General features: G+C 46.1%; 1 protein-coding gene and 1 pseudogene across 6 annotated transcripts in view; one reads left to right on the forward strand and one right to left on the reverse strand.

Annotated features, from left to right (window-relative positions):
• The window catches only part of NUP58 (nucleoporin 58), a 67,085-nt gene extending 60,646 nt beyond the window's left edge, over positions 1–6,439 (reverse strand). For 2 of the 6 annotated variants that reach the window (XM_040340499.1, XM_040340502.1), the window contains exon 1: positions 6,259–6,437. In XM_040340499.1, coding sequence (XP_040196433.1) covers positions 6,259–6,362 — 104 coding nt within the window. In that variant the 5' untranslated portion in view covers positions 6,363–6,437. Of the gene's footprint in view, positions 1–6,258 lie in introns of all 6 variants that reach the window. The other 4 variants (XM_040340501.1, XM_040340503.1, XM_040340497.1 and 1 more) reach the window with 3 other exon arrangements.
• Positions 6,440–16,861: 10,422 nt separating this feature from the next.
• Positions 16,862–17,454, forward strand: LOC120928537 (annotated as a pseudogene).
• Positions 17,455–17,654: the final 200 nt, after the last annotated feature.

Below are 17,654 nucleotides of genomic sequence, written 5' to 3' on the forward strand. Positions count from 1 at the left end.
ACAAAATAAAGTCTTCAAAAAAGTTCATATTTCATACTGATGTGCAATAAACTCCAAAAGTGCAAGCAGGCAATCTTCACAGAATCACGGTGATTACAAAAGTGCAGGTGCTGTTTTTCTTCCAGTGCAGGTGCTAAAAACAGTTTCCCCCAGCCTCTCACCTTAGTAGGCTTAAAATAAATGCCTTGCTGCAATACCTCTTTAGGACCGATTACTGCTCCATTCTCATTGCCGCCCCAGCTCCTGATTTCACATGCACAGCAAGCTTACACACACACAAGTTCCTGATCTGATCCAATAATCCACAGATCCAAAGCTCCAAGCACAGCCAGCCTCCTCACATCAGCTCACAATAACAGAGGAGAGAAAGGAGTGCTCCATAGTGCAGTAGGTTAAAAAATGGGGAATTTATTCAACATAAAAATCACACTTGCAATAAAACAGAGAATCGTCTGCATTATAAACATATGAACTCCCGTTCGCAGCCGGGAGTACGTCACCAAGGCTTCCAAGTCCTTCACGCGTATCGACAGACTACGTCACTTTCTCATCCTTTTGAGAAAGTGACGTAGACCATCACGATATGCGTGATGGACTTGGAAGCCGTGGTGACGTACTCCCGGCTGCGAACGGGAGTTCATATGTTTATAATGCAGACGATTCTCTGTTTTATTGCAAGTGTGATTTTTATGTCTTTCTTTCAACAATGGCTTTCTTCTTGCCACTCTTCCATAAAGGCCAGATTTGTGGAGTGCACGACTAATAGTTGTCCTGTGGACAGAAAGTGGAAAAAAATAATTTTCCCTTCCACTTCACAAATATGTGCCGTTTTGCGTTGGTCTATCACATAAAACCCTGCTTATGTTTTTGGTTGCAACATGACAAAATGTGGAAAATTTCAAGGGGGTATGAATACTTTTTCAAGGCATTGCAACCACAATCAGTGGATAACGAATGCAATGGCAGGCTTTTGCAGACTTCTCCAGTTCATCTATGTCAGTCCCATTTGTACCACATTATCCCCCAAAACATGGGTGCAATATGTAACAGTTGAATGGTGGAGTTAGCCTTTAAAGCAGAACTCCAGCTTTCTGTCCATTTAATATAGTTTGTTTGGACCAAGTTGGTGTAAATTACCTATTATTACCGTCACCAACTGTGAGCGCTGCATAAACTGTATGTAGAATCAGTTAAGCAGCTACATACAGTACTGTGTTTCAGCAGCAAGACAGGAAGTTTTGGCTTTAGCTATACTTTAAAGAGACCCTGTCACCAGATCATCAATTTCTATAACAATGAATCTTCCCACAAGATTATATGTGCGTTTAACACATTTTATGCTTGTTATTTACCTGTAAAAGCCTCCCATGTGTAAGCATCCAAAAACCCAGAGCCTACTGCTGGGTGCCACCATCTCAGATGTGATAAGTGCCTCAGAGCTGTGACTCCGGTGACACTCTATCATCATCATACATTGGCCCCTGCAGTGAGAAGGACCTGCAAATCGGCTCTCTCATTACCAGCCACTGTGCAGAGTGGCAGCAGATGCAGGCACCAGAACATAGACCGTTCCATTACCCAGAAATGTAACAGGCACCTTTGGGCAGAATTATCTTTTTCCACCCTAATGGTACCTGTATATTACCAACCATGACATCATTGATATGACCGATGCGGGACAAGAGCTAGGTACCCACTGAACACTAATTCTAGGACACCATTTCCACGACTTGGTCAGACTGGTGCCATTAGTACTTCAACTGATTAAGTAAGATTTATCAGTTCCACCACAGTCTACCAACGCAAGGACATGTGTCACTTCTGCTGACCATCACTAGGGCATTTTTTACTCCCCCCTTTTACTCCAACCGATGTAAAGTGGTGAGCTGGGATCTCCTGTTTACTCGGCACTCAGTCACACACAGTCCCGCCTCCTGGGCAACTCATAGCATTGACCTTGCATGTTACGGCATTGGATGTGTGTTCTGTCTATCATAGGAGCCGTCCAAGAGGCGGGACTGTGTGTGACCGAGGGCCGAGTAAACAGGAGATCCCTCAGTGTAATCTGGCAATGGCGAGGCTGCAGATGGTGCACCTGTGGTACTTTTTTTTTTCATTACTTTGACTCAAAGATCAGGATCCCAGCTGGAAAGTTAGTATTTAAGAGCAACATTCAATAATGTCCAATTACAGACTTCCAGGAGTTGCGCATAGGCAGATTCTAGGAGCTGTAAACATTCAGAGGAACAAACCTAGATGAAAATTTCAACGTGTGCAAGATCTATGTGCAGCACAGTGGCCAAGTGGTTAGCACTTCCGCCTAGTAGCACTGGGGGCAATGGTTCAAATCCCAACCATGACGCTACCTGCCTGGAGCGTGTATGTTCTCCCTGCGTGCGTTTCCACAGAGTACACTGGTTTCCTCCCACACTCCCAAGACATGCGATTAGGTTTATTGGATCCAGTCTAAATTGGCCCTAGTATATGTATGAATGTGAGTTAGGGATCTTAAAGTGTAAGCCCTTTAAAAGGTCTGATGTGAATGTACACACACTATATATAGCGCTGTGTAATTTGACGGTGCTATACATATAATAATAATTCAGGAGAGCCATATTTTCAAAGACAAGGCAGTTTCCAAGGACATGATCTCAAACCAGCAACAGGAGAGTTTGGTATAAACAATACTAAAAGTTATTTTACCAAAAGAGGATTGTACGCTTTAATCAAACTTCCAGCACAGGCAGAGGTCAGTAAACAGTAAAAAGGAAAAGCAAATCGAGGTCATGCTAACCCCCTCCTCCCCCCACCCACGTTGCAGCATTCCAGTGTATAAATAATCATCTTTGCTGGTGTCTCTAGGACAGTCAGGTGACACTGCAGAGATCTTTTTACCTCACACTCAGGCTAGGCAGTCCCCAGGCCACCCGCCATCGCTCCACGGAGAGCCAGAAGCAGGATCTGTCAATGTAAACAAAAGGGTCCCCGTTCTGACAGGGGAGTACAGAGTGATAGTCTATTCCTAGTGATCAGGAACATCGATCTCTCTCCTCCCCTAGTCAGTACACTCCCCCCACAGTTAGAAACACCTCCCAGGAAACATATTTAACCCCTTCAATGCCAGTGACATTTATACAGCAATCGGTGTATTTTTATAGCACCGATCGCTGAATAAATGTCACTTGTGCCAAAAAAAAAGAAAAAGTGTCCGATCTGAATGTTGCAGTCCCACAAAAAAAAATGCAATAAATCTATCCCCATTTTGTAGACAATAGGGTTGTCCCGATACCACTTTTTTAGGACGCAGTACAAGTACCGATACTTTTCCCCCCCCCCCCCCCATGTACTCGCCGATACCGATTATTTTTTTTAAATGTGTCCATGTGACCCCAAATGCAGCCATGTGTCCCCAAAGAGAAAGCCAAGCCCCCCCCCCCCAGTTGATCAGCGCGGGGAACATTACAGCTTTCATTTGAATAGCTGTGTGTTCCCTGCCGCGCCTCGTCATATATAGCCCCTCCCCCTTGTCCAGGTCTTTTTTATAGACAGATCACCCATCCAATCCTGGGAACACACAGCTATTCAAATGAAAGCTGCAATGTTCCCCGCGCTGATCAACTAGACGGCGGTGGGGGGGGGGGGGTACGGGCTTGGCTTTCTCTTTGGGGACTAGACAGCGATAGCACCTCTCTCCGCCCGCTCTCCGGGAAAAAAAAGTATCGGTGAAGCATCGGGAGCATTTGCGCGAGTACAAGTACTCCCGCAAATGCTCAGTATCGGTCCCGATATCGGGACAACCTTAGTAGACACTATAACTTTTTGGGCAAACAAAACAATATGCGCTTATTATTGGGGGGGGATATTATAGCAAAAAAGTTAAAAAATATTGCTTTTTATTCAAAATTGTTGCTCTTTTTGTGGGAAAAGGGGACATACATTTTGTTTGTGTACAACATTGTGTAATTGTCAGTTAAAGCGACAGTGCCTTATTGCAAAAAATTGCCTGGTCATTAAGGGGGTAAATGCTTCCGGTCCTCAAGTGGTTTAAGAGGAGCTCCAGGCCCCTTCAGAAACATTTAAAGTCAACTACAAATACTGTAGCTGCTGACATTTAATATTAGGACACTTACCTGTCCACTAATCCAGCATTGTCCTTACCCAAGCTGATTTTTCAATCAGCTATCTAGTGGTGGTGCTGCAGCCACCACCATCTCCGCTAAAGGAATCCGCAAGTGAGGCCTTGCGGCTACACAGCCGGTTCCCTACTGCGTTGTGCTCTAAATAGGCCAGGTGCAGGGGAAGAAGAGCCGAACATCCAGCAGAGTTTGCTGCAGTAAAAATCAGGTACCTGCTCCCCCGGAAGGTTTTACCCCCTTCCTGACCAGAGCACTTTTTACAATTTGGCACTGCGTCTTTTTAATTGATAATTGTGCTGTCATGAGACGTTGTACCCAAACAAAATTTGCATCCTTTTTTCCCCCCCACAAATCGAGCCTTCTTATGGTGCCATTTGATCACCTCTGCAGTTTTTATTTTCTGCGCTATACACACACACAAAAAGAGCGACAATTTAAAAAATATACATATTTTTACTAAATATCTCCCCAATTTCTTTTTTACAAATTAAAATGTCTTCATCAGTTAAAGCCAATATATATTCTTCTACATATTTTTGGTAATAAAAAAAAAAATATAGCGCAATAAACGTATATTGATTGGAAAGTTGTAGCGTCTACAAACTATGGGGAAGATTTATGGAATTTTTTTTTTTTTTTTTTTACTAGTAATGGCGGTGATCTGCAATTTTTAGTGGAATTGTGAAATTGCAACGGACAGATCAGACACTTGACACATTTTTGGGACCACATGTTATTTAAACAGCGATCAGTGCTATAAATATGCAGTGATTACTGTATAAATGTCACTGGCAGGGAAGGGGTATCACTAGGGGGGGGGGGGCAATCAAGGGATTAAATGCATGTTCCCTCACTGTGTTCTAATTGTATGGGGATTGGACTGAGTAGAAGAAGAGACACATCACTGCTCCTACTTACAAGGAACAAATGACATGTCTCCTCTCCTTTGACAGCACAGGGATTTGTGTGTACACACACACACACACACACACACACACACACACACACACACACACATCCCCGTGCTGGTGATCGCCCGTGTTCTAACGATATGGTTCCTCTATCGGATAGGGTCCGGCCTGGACTGGGCAGGTGCAGTCGAAGGCCACGGAACTCTCCGAGCCTTTACAGCTGTAGACGGAGAACACAACGCTCGCTCCTGATGTTTGGGGCTGGTTATACACGCCGCACTCCACTCGCTCTATACAGCAAGGGGCGGATGCTTTTCCCAAAGGGATAACCAGTGCTCTATGACAGGCAGTGCTTTTCTCAAAATGCTTGCACATATAGTTATACATTCCACACAAAACACTGCTCAACATGACATCCGCCCCTTTGAGAAAAGCACTCCCCATCATAAAGCAGTGGCCATCATGCGGCCCCTTATAACCATAGCAGCCACTTTGAATAAAGTATCCGCCCCTTGCTGTATAGAGCGTGCGGAGAACGGCGTGTATAACCAGCCCCTTCTTGACAAAACACCGGCCACGCATATCGCCGCCCCGTGCAGCGGGCTCTCGCGCCCTCTGCCGACTATTAAAAAGGAACAGGGTTTTGCACAAGGGAGCCATTCTTCCCCCGTAAGTACACACGAGATGGTCGGGAACCGGTTAGTATGTGTTCAGTTTCAAAGGGATGAGGTGCCAACCTTAGTCTGCCAGCCCCTATGTGCTCCTTCATCCAGAGTGTGGGCATGCTAATACAGGAGGAGGTGTGGTACTTGCCAAAGCACCAGGTGAAAACAAAGAAACCACTTCTATCACTTTAGATATGAGCCAACCTGCAGGCCAGAACACCTCATCCCTGAGTTGGGCTTCAGCCATTCCTGAGATAAACCCCAAGCTCTCCCCTCAGATCCCCCTAGTCCTTGTGTGCAGCCAGCCTTCTGTCTCTCCCATGGTGAGCACGGCCATCAATAACCAGGACAGGGGATGACGGCTGAGCCTATGGGACACATCCAATAGGAGGAGGCGGCAGGGACACAACAAGCACTCATCACCCTCATGTCAGGTAACATCTCCTATGAAGCTCCCTGGTGACAGGTCCTCTTCACAGCGAGCGCTGTACGGCCCGCGCGTTCTCTCCCCCCCCCCCCCCCAGCCCCTAGCCTTCTCCTCCTCACCTCGCAGCCGGATTTGTTCCGAAGGAAAATGGCGTGGCTGTCCCAGTGGCCGGGTTGAGAGTTGTGGTTGAAGAACCCCCGAACGAGAACCCGGTAGTAGCCATGGTTTATCTCCGTGCGTGAAGAGCGCACCGGAAGCACCGAGACCAAGCGCACTCTGATGACGTCAGTGAGCGCCGAGTCATACTGCTGGCTGAAGACACAGAGGCGCTTAGGAGTGATTGTGGTGGTGTTGAGAAATAAAACAGTACAGACAACGTGTGATTGTATGCACGAGTGATAAAGTTTCAGCATTGCTGTGCTGAGTCATAAACACGTGCTCTGTGTTTATATTGGGACTCCCTGTATCTCTATGTACTCTAAAAGTTACATTACTCTCTATAACACCAAGTGCATTGCACTGGTATTCATTGCACATAGAAGGTATTTCTCATTCACATGTCATAGGACAGTTTAGGCCCCTCTCACACAGACATTTCGTTTTGACCCGTCTGTCATTTTTTCGGGCGGATTCAGACTGGACTACAATGGGTATAGAACAGAATCACCCTCTCTTAGGCCTCATTCACACTGACGGACCGTTCGGGTCCGCCTGTCAGTTTTGACAGCGGACCTGAGCGGCCGCTCAATGCATCCCTATGGAGCGTCGGATGTCAGCGGAGACATGTCCGCTGACATCCGATCCGCTAAAAACAGAAGCACGTCCCCATCCGCCAAGGGGATCGGGTAAGATCTGATGAAAACGGACATGCTGTCCGTTTTCATCAGATCGCTCCATAGGAGACAGCGGTGCCTGACAAGCCCCTCCCCACTCAGTGAGCAGAGAGGAGCTTGTCATCCGTCGGCTCAGCGGAGATCTGCGGACTGATCTCCCGCTGAGCAGGCGGACTCCGTAGCGACGGAGTGCAACGGAGTCCGCCTCGTGTGAATTAGTCCTTAACTACTTCAATACCAGGCACTTTCCACCCTTCCTGCCCAGGTCAATTTTCAGCTTTCAGCGCTGTCACACTTTGAATGACAATTGCGCAGTTATGCTACACTGTACCCAAACTACATTTTTATAATTTTGTTCCCACAAACAGAGCTGCGCTAATCACAGGCAGGGAGACATTTCCTGATTTCTGCAGCCGAGCTTCGGAACAATGTGTGGACTGCGCGAACACGCCAGAGCTTATCCCTATTAATCACCTCTGGAATTTTTTTTTCTGCTAAAGAAATTAAAAAAAGATCGAAAATTTTGAAAACGATAAAAGTTTTTCTTTGTTTCTGTTACAAAGCCCAGGTTCACACTGGGTACGATTTCCTTCGATTTGAGATGCAATTTCACATGTGAAATCGCATCTCAAATCGGCGGCATTTGCCGCCAATTGTCGGCAATGACACTGTCCTAATCGGTGCGACGCCGCATGTGCGGCGCTGCACAGATTTCAAAAAGTAGTTCCTGTACTACTTTTTGCGATTTCGGGCCGCGATTTACATAGACATCTGTGCAGAAACCTGCACAGATGTCTCTTAAATCGCGGCCGAAATCGTGACTGCCGGCTGGAGTGAAATCGTGCGAGTTCAGCTGAACTCTCACGGCTTCACTCCCGCAGCCCAGTGTGAACCAGGGCAAAACGTTGTAAATAAGTATGTTTTCCCCTTTACTGATGAGGCTGCACTGACGGGCACTGATAAGGTGGCACTGATGGACACTGATCATGGGCACTAATATGCGGCACTGATATGCAGCACTGATGGGCATTGATGGGCACTCATAGTGGGCACTGATAGACGGCACTGATGGGCATCACTAATAGGGGGCACTGGCAGACATTAGTGATGGGCACTGATTGGAGTTGTGGTGTGTCAGACTGACACGCCGCACCACCGATTGCCGCAATGCGTGCCCCTGTGGGCACACGCCGGCTCATTATCCTGATCACGTCATATGACGTCCGGTGAGGATAACTAAACCACAATTTTGCACGCGTCATATTTCTATATGGCGGGCAGGAAGTGGTTAACCACTTTAACCCTGGCCAGGCCATTTTTTACGATACAACACTGCGTTGCTTTAACTGACAATCGTGCAACACTTTACCCAAACAAAATTGATGTCCTTTTCCCCCCACAAATAGAGCTTTCTTTTGGTGGTATTTGATCACCTCTGTGTGTTTTTTTTTTTTTTTTGCGTTATAAACAAAACAAATATATATTTTTTTACTTTGGCTGGTGTCCCTTCTTTTTGTGACCGATTGGAGGCTCCATTGCCAGGTACTGTGACGGACCATGGGAACATCTTGCACCCTAATGCTGTATATGACTTATGTAATGGGGGTCATGTATATATGATGCGTAGATTGAGTTACCAGTGTTGGTGGAGGAAGATTTAGTCACTTGTTTCTTGGGATCTCCGCTATTGGAACCATTTGATGAATTTTTATTTATACACTTATTCTTTGGACACAATTTTTGTTATCCACCTGAATATTGGGTTGTCATTTCTATGCTCATTCATTTTGCACTTTATACAGTTGCAATAAAAAGTATGTGAACCCTTTTGGAATGATATGGATTTCTGCACTAATTGGTCATAAAATGTGATCTGATCTTCATCTAAGTCACAACAATAGACAGTCTGCTTAAACTAATAACACACAAAGAATTAAATGTTACCATGTTTTTATTGAACACACCATGTAAACATTCACAGTGCAGGTGGAAAAAGTATGTAAACCCCTAGACTAATGACATCTCCAAGAGCTAATTTGAGTGAGGTGTCAGCCAACTGGAGTCCAATCAATGAGATGAGATTGGAGGTGTTGGTTACAGCTACCCTGCCCTATAAAAAACACACACCAGTTCTGGGTTTGCTTTTCACAAGAAGCATTGCCTGATGTGAATGATGCCTAGCACAAAAGAGCTCTCAGAAGACCTACGATTAAGAATTGTTGACTTGCATGAAGCTGGAAAGGGTTATAAAAGTATCTCCAAAAGCCTTGCTGTTCATCAGTTCACGGTTAGACAAATTGTCTATGAATAGAGAAAGTTCAGCACTGCTGCTACTCTCCCTAGAAGTGGTTGACTGGCCGTCTTGTAAAGATGACTGCAAGAGCACAGCGCAGACTGCTCAATGAGGTGAAGAAGAATCCTAGAGTGTCAGCTAAAGACTTACAAAAGTCTCTGTCATATGCTAACCTCCCTGTTAGCGAATCTACGATACATAAAACACTAAACAAGAATGGATTTTATGGGAGGATACCAAAGAGGAAACCACTGCTGTCCAAAAAAACATTGCTGCACGTTTACAGTTTGCACAAGAGCACCTGGATGTTCCACAGCAGTACTGGCAATATATTCTGTGGACAGATGAAACCAAAGTTAAGTTGTTTGGAAGAAACACACAACACTATGTGTGAAGAAAAAGAGGCACAGCACACCAACATCAAAACCTTATCCCAACTGTGAAGTATGGTGGTGGGGGCATCATGATTTGGGGCTGCGTCAGGGCCTGGACGGATTGCTATCATCGAAGGAAAAATGAATTCCCAAGTTTATCAAGACATTTTGCAGAAGAACTTAAGGACTTCTGTCCACCAGCTGAAGCTCAACAGAAGATGGGTGTTGCAACAGGACAACGACCCAAAGCATAGAAGTAAATCAACAACAGAATGGCTTAAACAGAAGAAAATACACCTTCTGGAGTGGCCCAGTCAGAGTCCTGACCTCAACCCGATTGAGATGCTGTGGCATGACCTCAAGAAAGCGATGCACACCAGACATCCCAAGAATATTGCTGAACTGAAACAGTTCTGTAAAGAGGAATGGTCAAGAATTACTCCTGACTGTTGTGCACATCTAATCTGTAACTACAGGAAACGTTTGGTTGAAGTTATTGTTGCCAAAGGAGGTTTAACCAGTTATTAAATCAAAGGGTTCACATACTTTTTCCACCGACACTGTGAATGTTTACATGATGTGTTCAATAAAAACATGGTAACATTTAATTCTTTGTGTGTTATTAGTTTAAGAAGACTGTGATTGTCTATTGTTGTGACTTAGATGAAGATCAGATCACATTTTATGACCAATTTGTGCAGAAATCCATATCATTCCAAAAGGGTTCACAATCCTTTTATTTGCAACTGTAATTGTTTAGCACATTTGTATAGCAATACTGTTATTATCACCCACTGGGGACACCCAGTGGTTGTTCACATTATTGCACTTTATTAATTATACCCTATGGGCGTGTACTAGTAAAAAAATAAAATACAAAATAAATGCCATAAATCTATCCCCTATTTTGTAGACACTTTAATTTTTTGCACAAACCAATCAATATATGCTTATTGCGCTTTTTATTACCAAAAATATGTAGCCGAATACATATCGGCCAAAACTGATGAATTGGTGATGAACCGCACAATTCATCAGTTTTGGCCGATATGTATTCGGCTACATATTTTTGGTAATAAAAAGCGCAATAAGCATATATTGATTGGTTTGTGCAAAAATGAAAGTGTCTACAAAATAGGGGATAGATTTATGGCATTTATTTTGTATTTTATTTTTTTACTAGTAATGGCGGCAAACAGTGATTTTTAGCAGGACTGCGACATTGCGGTGGATAGATCGGACACCTAACTGACATTTTTAACACTTTTTTGAGAACCAGTGACATTATTACAGTAATCAGTGCTAAAAATATGCACTGTTATTGTACTAATGACACTGGCAGGGTAAGGGTTAACATCAGGGGCGATTAAGGGGTTAAATCTGTCCCCTCACTGTGTGGTCTAACTGTATGGGGGACTGTGTCACTGGGGAAACACACAGATCTATTATCCTGCTTAGCAGAAATACAGGATCTGTGTAAACTCCCCTGTCAGAATGGAGATTTGCCTTGTTAACACAGGAAGAGCCCAGTTCGGTCACTGCGGGGGAACAATCGCAGATGGCCGGTGGACATCAAGTCCGCCGGCCTCGCTGATTGGCTTCCCTGCTGGCCAATGGAGCGCATGCCCACAAAAGCAAGTGCCCGTGCCGACGTACAGCTACGACGATTTGCGGGAACGAGCCACCTTGCTGCAGTATAATGATGGCGGCTGGTCGGGAAGCAGTTAAAATAACGACAATTTGTTGCTTTGAAGCCTGAAAATTGAGACAGACACAGTTTTGTTTTATCCAGCTGTATTTACTCAGTGAACAAAAAAAAACAGAATCACTGCGTTGGAAAAAGGATCACCCCCTTTTGTCAGTATTTTAATGGACCACTGTTTGCTTTAATTACAGCCTTTAGTCTGTTAGGATATGTCTCTACTAAATTTGTACTTCTAGACCTTGCAATATTTGCCCACTCTTCTTTGCAGAACTGCTCAAGTTCAGTTAAATTTGATGGTGACCGTTTATTGACTGCAGTCTTTAAGTCATTCCACAGATTTTCAATGGGGTTTAAGTCTGGGCTCTGACTAAGCCATGCAAGGACATTAAAGTGGAGGTTCACCCTTTAAAACAATTTCTGACATCACACGGAGTCGCGCCATTCTCAGCACATACCTCTTAATCCCGATTTTCACCTCACGGCAATCCCACGGGAGTGGGCGTTCCCAAGCACTGCCTGTGATTGACAGGCTTCTGAACGGCGCATACTGCGCGTCACAGGTTGCTGACAGAACCCGAACGTCGGTGCGCAGGCACCGTATAGAGCCGCACCGACGTTCAGGTTTTTTCGGCAACCTGTGACGCGCAGTATGCGCCGTCCGGAAGCCTGTCAATCACAGGCAGTGCTTGGGAACGCCCACTCCCGCGGGATTGCCGCGAGGTGAAAATCGGGATTAAGAGGTGTGTGCTGAGAAAAAAAAAAACATTGCCATTCTGTCGGTAGGATGGCGCGACTCCGTGTGATGTCAGAAATTCTTTTGAGGGTGAACCTCCACTTTAACCTTTTTCTCCTTTAACCACTGTGTGCTCATTTTTCTGTGTGCTTTGGGTCATTGTCATGTTGGAAGCAAGGGTGGCTGATGCTAAATGTTTCAGGGGGGGTGGCAAACTAAGACCAGCCCCCCCAGATGGACGATCGTCACAAGCAACCCCCCGCGGGAGACGAATGATGGACGATAGCTGCAAAACCCCCCCCCCCCCCTCCTTGGCAGGAGACGAATGGCTGTCGGAAAGGTGGCGATCGCCGCAAGCACCGACCCCCCCCCCCCCTGGACGGCAGCAGAGACTAACCTTAGGAGGCAGAGGGAATGAAGAGCCGGCTCATTCTCATCTCCGTTCTCCTCTGGGCTGAACAGGAAGTGTCCTGAGATACAGCAACTTTTCTCTAAATTGAATAATAAAGGAATTGCTGCTCACACCTAAAATGTGATTTCACCACACTCAATACAATAATATTTAAATAAATACAGTGTAGTGCAACTCAAATAAAATAAGTAATTACTCCCAAAGTTTTAACACCAAGCAATATACAGTATCTCCCAAAAGTGAGTACAACCCTCACATTTTTGTAAATATTTTATTTTGTCATGTGACAGCACTGGAGAAATGACACTTTGCTACAATGTAAAGTAGCGAGTGTACAACTTGTATAACAGTGTAAATTTTCTGTCCCCTCAAAATAACTCAACACACAGCCAGTAAAGGAGAAGTCCAGCCTGAGCTTGTTTGCCTCGACTTCTCCTATGGGTCACAGGAGGGCAATTCGTTTTGCACTCCTGTGAGCCATTTTCACCAGAGAGCGGTTTGAAGTCCGTTCTCTGCTGACGTCAAAGATATCAGTCCAGGCATAAGTCCAGTATCAGTCCAGGCATTCACAATGGTATAAGTATCAGTATAAGTATCAGTCCAGGCATTCACAATGGGAGTCTGGAGCCGCCAGGTGCCTGGACTGATGCTGGTCTCAGCCTCTCAGTGAACCACCGAGAGACTGAGACGGCCTCTCCCCGTCCCCTCCACAGCTCAGCGTTCCAGTGAGTGTGGAGGAGCAGAGCAGGAGAGCTGCTGATTGACAGTCAGCAGCTCTCCTCCTAGGGAGGTGAGGGAACCGAGCCATCAACTGTTTTCGATGGCTCCGTTTTCAGTGCAGAGGCGGCGGGGGACAGATACAGCATCGGACCAATGCTGCATCCACCTAGGCAGGGCTTGAGTCTTGTGGGAACGCGTGGGAACAAAATTCCTGTACTTTTTCTACAGCAAGAATGCTGTTCCTATTAGCAGAAAGACAGGATGTCATAAGTTGCACTGATAAATATAAGTGAAAAATAAAAACTATTAGCTGGATTCAGGTAGCCGGGCGCATCTTTGAGGCGGCGTAGCGTATCGTATTTACGCTACGCCGCCGTAAGTCAGAGAGGCAAGTGCTGTATTCACAAAGCACTTGCCTCCTAAGTTACGGCGGCGTAGCCTAAATGGGCCGGCGTAAGCACGCCTAATTCAAATGAGGATGAGGGGGGCGTGTTTTATGTAAATTACTCGTGACCCGACGTGATTGACGTTTTTTACGAACGGCGCATGCGCCGTCCGTGGACATATCCCAGTGTGCATTGCTCCAAAGTACGCCGCAAGGACGTATTGGTTTCAACGTGAACGTAAATGACGTCCAGCCCCATTCACGACTTACGCAAACAACGTAAATTTTTCAAATTTCTACGCGGGAACGACGGCCATACTTAACATTGACTAGGCCAGCTATTTGTTCGACTAACTTTACGCCTGAAAACGCCTTACGTAAACGGCATATCTTTACTGCGACGGGCGCACGTACGTTCGTGAATCGGCGTATCTCGCTGATTTACGCATTCTAGGCGTAAATCAGCGTTCACGCCCCTAGCGGCCGGCGGAACTAGACAGCTAAGATACGACAGCGCAGGCCGTCGTATCTTAGCTAGGTTTAAGTGTATCTCAGTTTGAGCATACACTTAAACTTACGACGGCTTAGATTCCGAGTTACGTTGGCGTATCTACTGATACGCCAGCATAACTCTTTGTGAATCTGGCTATATGTCTGTCTTCATTTCAGGCTGCAAAGCAAATACAAGTTGATTGTATTAAAGGGGCGTGATACTTTTCTACACCCACTGTATGTCTATGTGTGGACAGATATAAAAGAGACGGATATAATTAGTTCCATTTATGGCCGTTTTACGCAAGAAACATTTTTCTTTTATACTTTCCCCACCTCTGGTTGGTTTCTGCAACATCTAAAAAAAATGGATGCAAAAGTGGATGTAGACTGAGTTAAAGCAAAACCTCACTCAATATGGGAAGTTTTGCTTGTTTGCATCTTCCCCCACTCCACTGCTACATTTGGCACTTTTTGGGGGGGAGCGGGCATCTGGTTTTGACAGGTACCCGCTACCACTTATGATCAGATGTGCTGCAGCAATCTAAGTTAGGCCCCCCTGCTTCCCCCCGCCATCTTCTGGGACACATCACAGGTCCCAAAAGACTGTGGGACCATTCACAATGTGCACTTTGTGCATGCAAAAAAAAAAAACAGCTTACTTAAGATGCATACTGTGAAGGACTTTTATGCAATTGCCTATACGCTTCAGTTTAATTCTCTCCCTGCTATTTTAATGTCTGTATGTTATGTGTAGAAGGTGATTTCATGTGGACCCGAGTGACTCATTCCTCTGCATAACAGACTGTTGAAGTGCTAATGTCCCATCACCAGCCAGCTCTCTATTCTAAAGGGTAATTGATCTATTGTGTGTGTGAAGAAGACCGGTGTTTACCCTTAAGAGATGTGTATTGTATCGTCAGGCTAAATGATTAGATAATTGGCTCATGTTAATTATTCTTCATTGTAGTATGAGGAGCCAAGCTGTCTAGATAACGTATTCTGTTACAATTAGTAATTAACTTCACTGATGTCATTATCTAAAGAAATGTGTCTTGTCAGGGTCGGCACCAGAGTGTCTACCTATAATCTGTATGGGAGCCCCAGTGTGTGAAAAGGGGGTGGAGATTTCATTGTTCTTTGATTGATGATTAGCTTGTAAACTGTATATAAGTAGCAGAATGCTGCCATTAAAGAGTGTCTTGTTCCAGCATTAAGCTTTGGCTCATGTATGGAGTATTCAGCGATTTCAGGGATATTCCGACTTGTGGAATATTGGGTGATTTTCTTTTATGGGAAGAAGGGAATGCTTGACGGGGATATTTTCTACTACCGTCACAACTGGTTGGCAGCAGCGGGATTTTCCCTTCTACTTTCCTTTACACCAGGATTCCAAGCAGACACTGGGAACAGTGAATGGAAGGCTGGTACACTCGGCTTAAAATAAATACACTGAAAGAACTACTGGAAGTTAGTGGAAGGATTGCTAGCAACAAAACCAAGCGGGTCATCATAGCAGAATTAATGGAGCTAGACCAGGAGAACTTGGTTGCAGCAACGCCAGCAGTACAAGAGATGGAGACACCAGTGATTCAGGAGGAGGAATCACCAGCCAACAAGGTAATGAGAGAGAAGCTAGCATGGTTTGGTCCGAACCCAACGGCGGATGTGGTGCTGAAAGTGATGGACCTGTTAGGGAAGGAGGCTAAACAAATAAGAGACGCAGAGCTACAGTTAAAACTGGCAGCAGTCCAACAAGCAGCCGCACATTCTCCAAACAGTGAGTACAGCACAGCAGACACAAGGAAGATTCCGTTTAGCGCTTTTAAAGCTTTTGATGAAAAAGACTGTGAAATTGATAACTACCTGGCAGATTTTGAGCGACAATGTAACCTGCACCGAATAGCTAGAGGAGAGTGGGTTTCAATATTGTCAGGCAAACTGTCAGGCAAAGCTTCTGATGCTTTCCGGGCCGTGCCAGAGCAGGAGATCCATAGCTACGCCAGGGTTAAAGAAGTGCTCCTGGCTCGTTATGCACTAACCCCAGAGTCCTACCGACAGAAGTTCAGGGACTCACGCAAAACCACGAAAGACTCTTACGTGGAATGGGCATGCCAGTTATCCCTGTCGGCCTCTAACTGGGTTAACAGCAGCCAGGCCACCACCGCAGAGGACATTTTGCAACTAATGCTCCTGGAGCAATTTTACAATCACATCCAGACGGATGTCAAAGACTGGGTGAGAGATCGCAGGCCCATGACTCTACCAGAGGCCGCTAAGTTGGCGGATGAATATGCGGATACTCGCAAGATGAACCAGGTCACACCACGGGTACAACCTCCACGACCAACGGTAACAATGAAAAGAACGAAGACTGGACAGCCGCACTCCAAAATCACTTGAAAAAGAGATGTCTTTTTATTTTTCAACTGTACATACAGTCACTGCAAACCAACAACAAACAGTATGGCCGACGCGTTTCGCACTGGCAGTCAGTGCTTAGTCATGGCAGACCAACGGTGCCCTCACACCCACCAGCCGCTAGATACCAACCTCCTAACAGACCGTTGACATCTAGCCCTCGCTATCCATGCCAGGAGGACAACGAACAACGCTGCTTCCGGTGCAAACAGCTGGGTCACTTCAAGCAGAATTGCCCCATTGACGACAACACCAGGTCAAATTGGTCTCGACCTGGGTACCGCCCACCAGCAGCAGCCCATTGTGTAGACTCCGCTTGGGATCCCCAGGAGCTGGGTCAGGAAGAACCATTGGGCACCCTTTACGAAGCCCTCATGGTACAATCTGTTATTACGGACAAAAGGAAACAACATTGTCAGCTGGGCATGGGTAACGGAAAAACCGCCCGGGGATTAAGAGACAGCCGGGTGGGCGACAGCCATGAGCCGGAGGGGCCCTGGAGGGAGCTGGGCAGAAAGAGGCACTGCCGGCTACCTTCCAAGAAGAAGAGGTCCTGGAAGCCGTATAACAAGCTGACCTGGGAGGAGAAGAAGCGACTGGAGGAGAGGGAGTCGCAGCGGGCGTCCAAGATGCGGGCCGAGATGTTCGCCAAGGGCCAACCGGTGGCCCCTTACAACACCACCAAGTTCCTGCAGAAGGACTTTTCCGAGACCTACGAGAAGTACTACGTGGAAAGCCTGCAGGACATGAGCAAGCAGGAGCTGATCCGTGAGTACATGGAGCTGGAGAAGTGCATGAGCCGCATGGAGGAGGAGAACAACCGCCTGAGGTCACAGCAGGCCGACCCCCCCAGGCTCCATGAACTGGAGATGGAGCTGTAGAAGCTCAAAGAGGAGAACCAGCGGCTGCGGAGGGAGCAGGTGGTGGCTGACCCTATGGGGCACTGATCCAACCCCCCCTCCCCCCGGACTCTGAGCACCAGTGCTACAGCATTTCAACAAATATCAATTTTTCTTTTTATGAATCTCCTGTGATTGTCACTTCAGAGCCATACCTGCCCCCTCCCATAGCGGGACACCTAGACGGCGGCACACAGGCCCATCCGCCGTCTTCACACTGACTTCTGGTGACTCTGAATATCGCACAA

This window comes from Rana temporaria, chromosome 2, assembly GCF_905171775.1.
Source record: "Rana temporaria chromosome 2, aRanTem1.1, whole genome shotgun sequence".
Taxonomy (NCBI): Eukaryota; Metazoa; Chordata; class Amphibia; order Anura; family Ranidae; genus Rana; species Rana temporaria.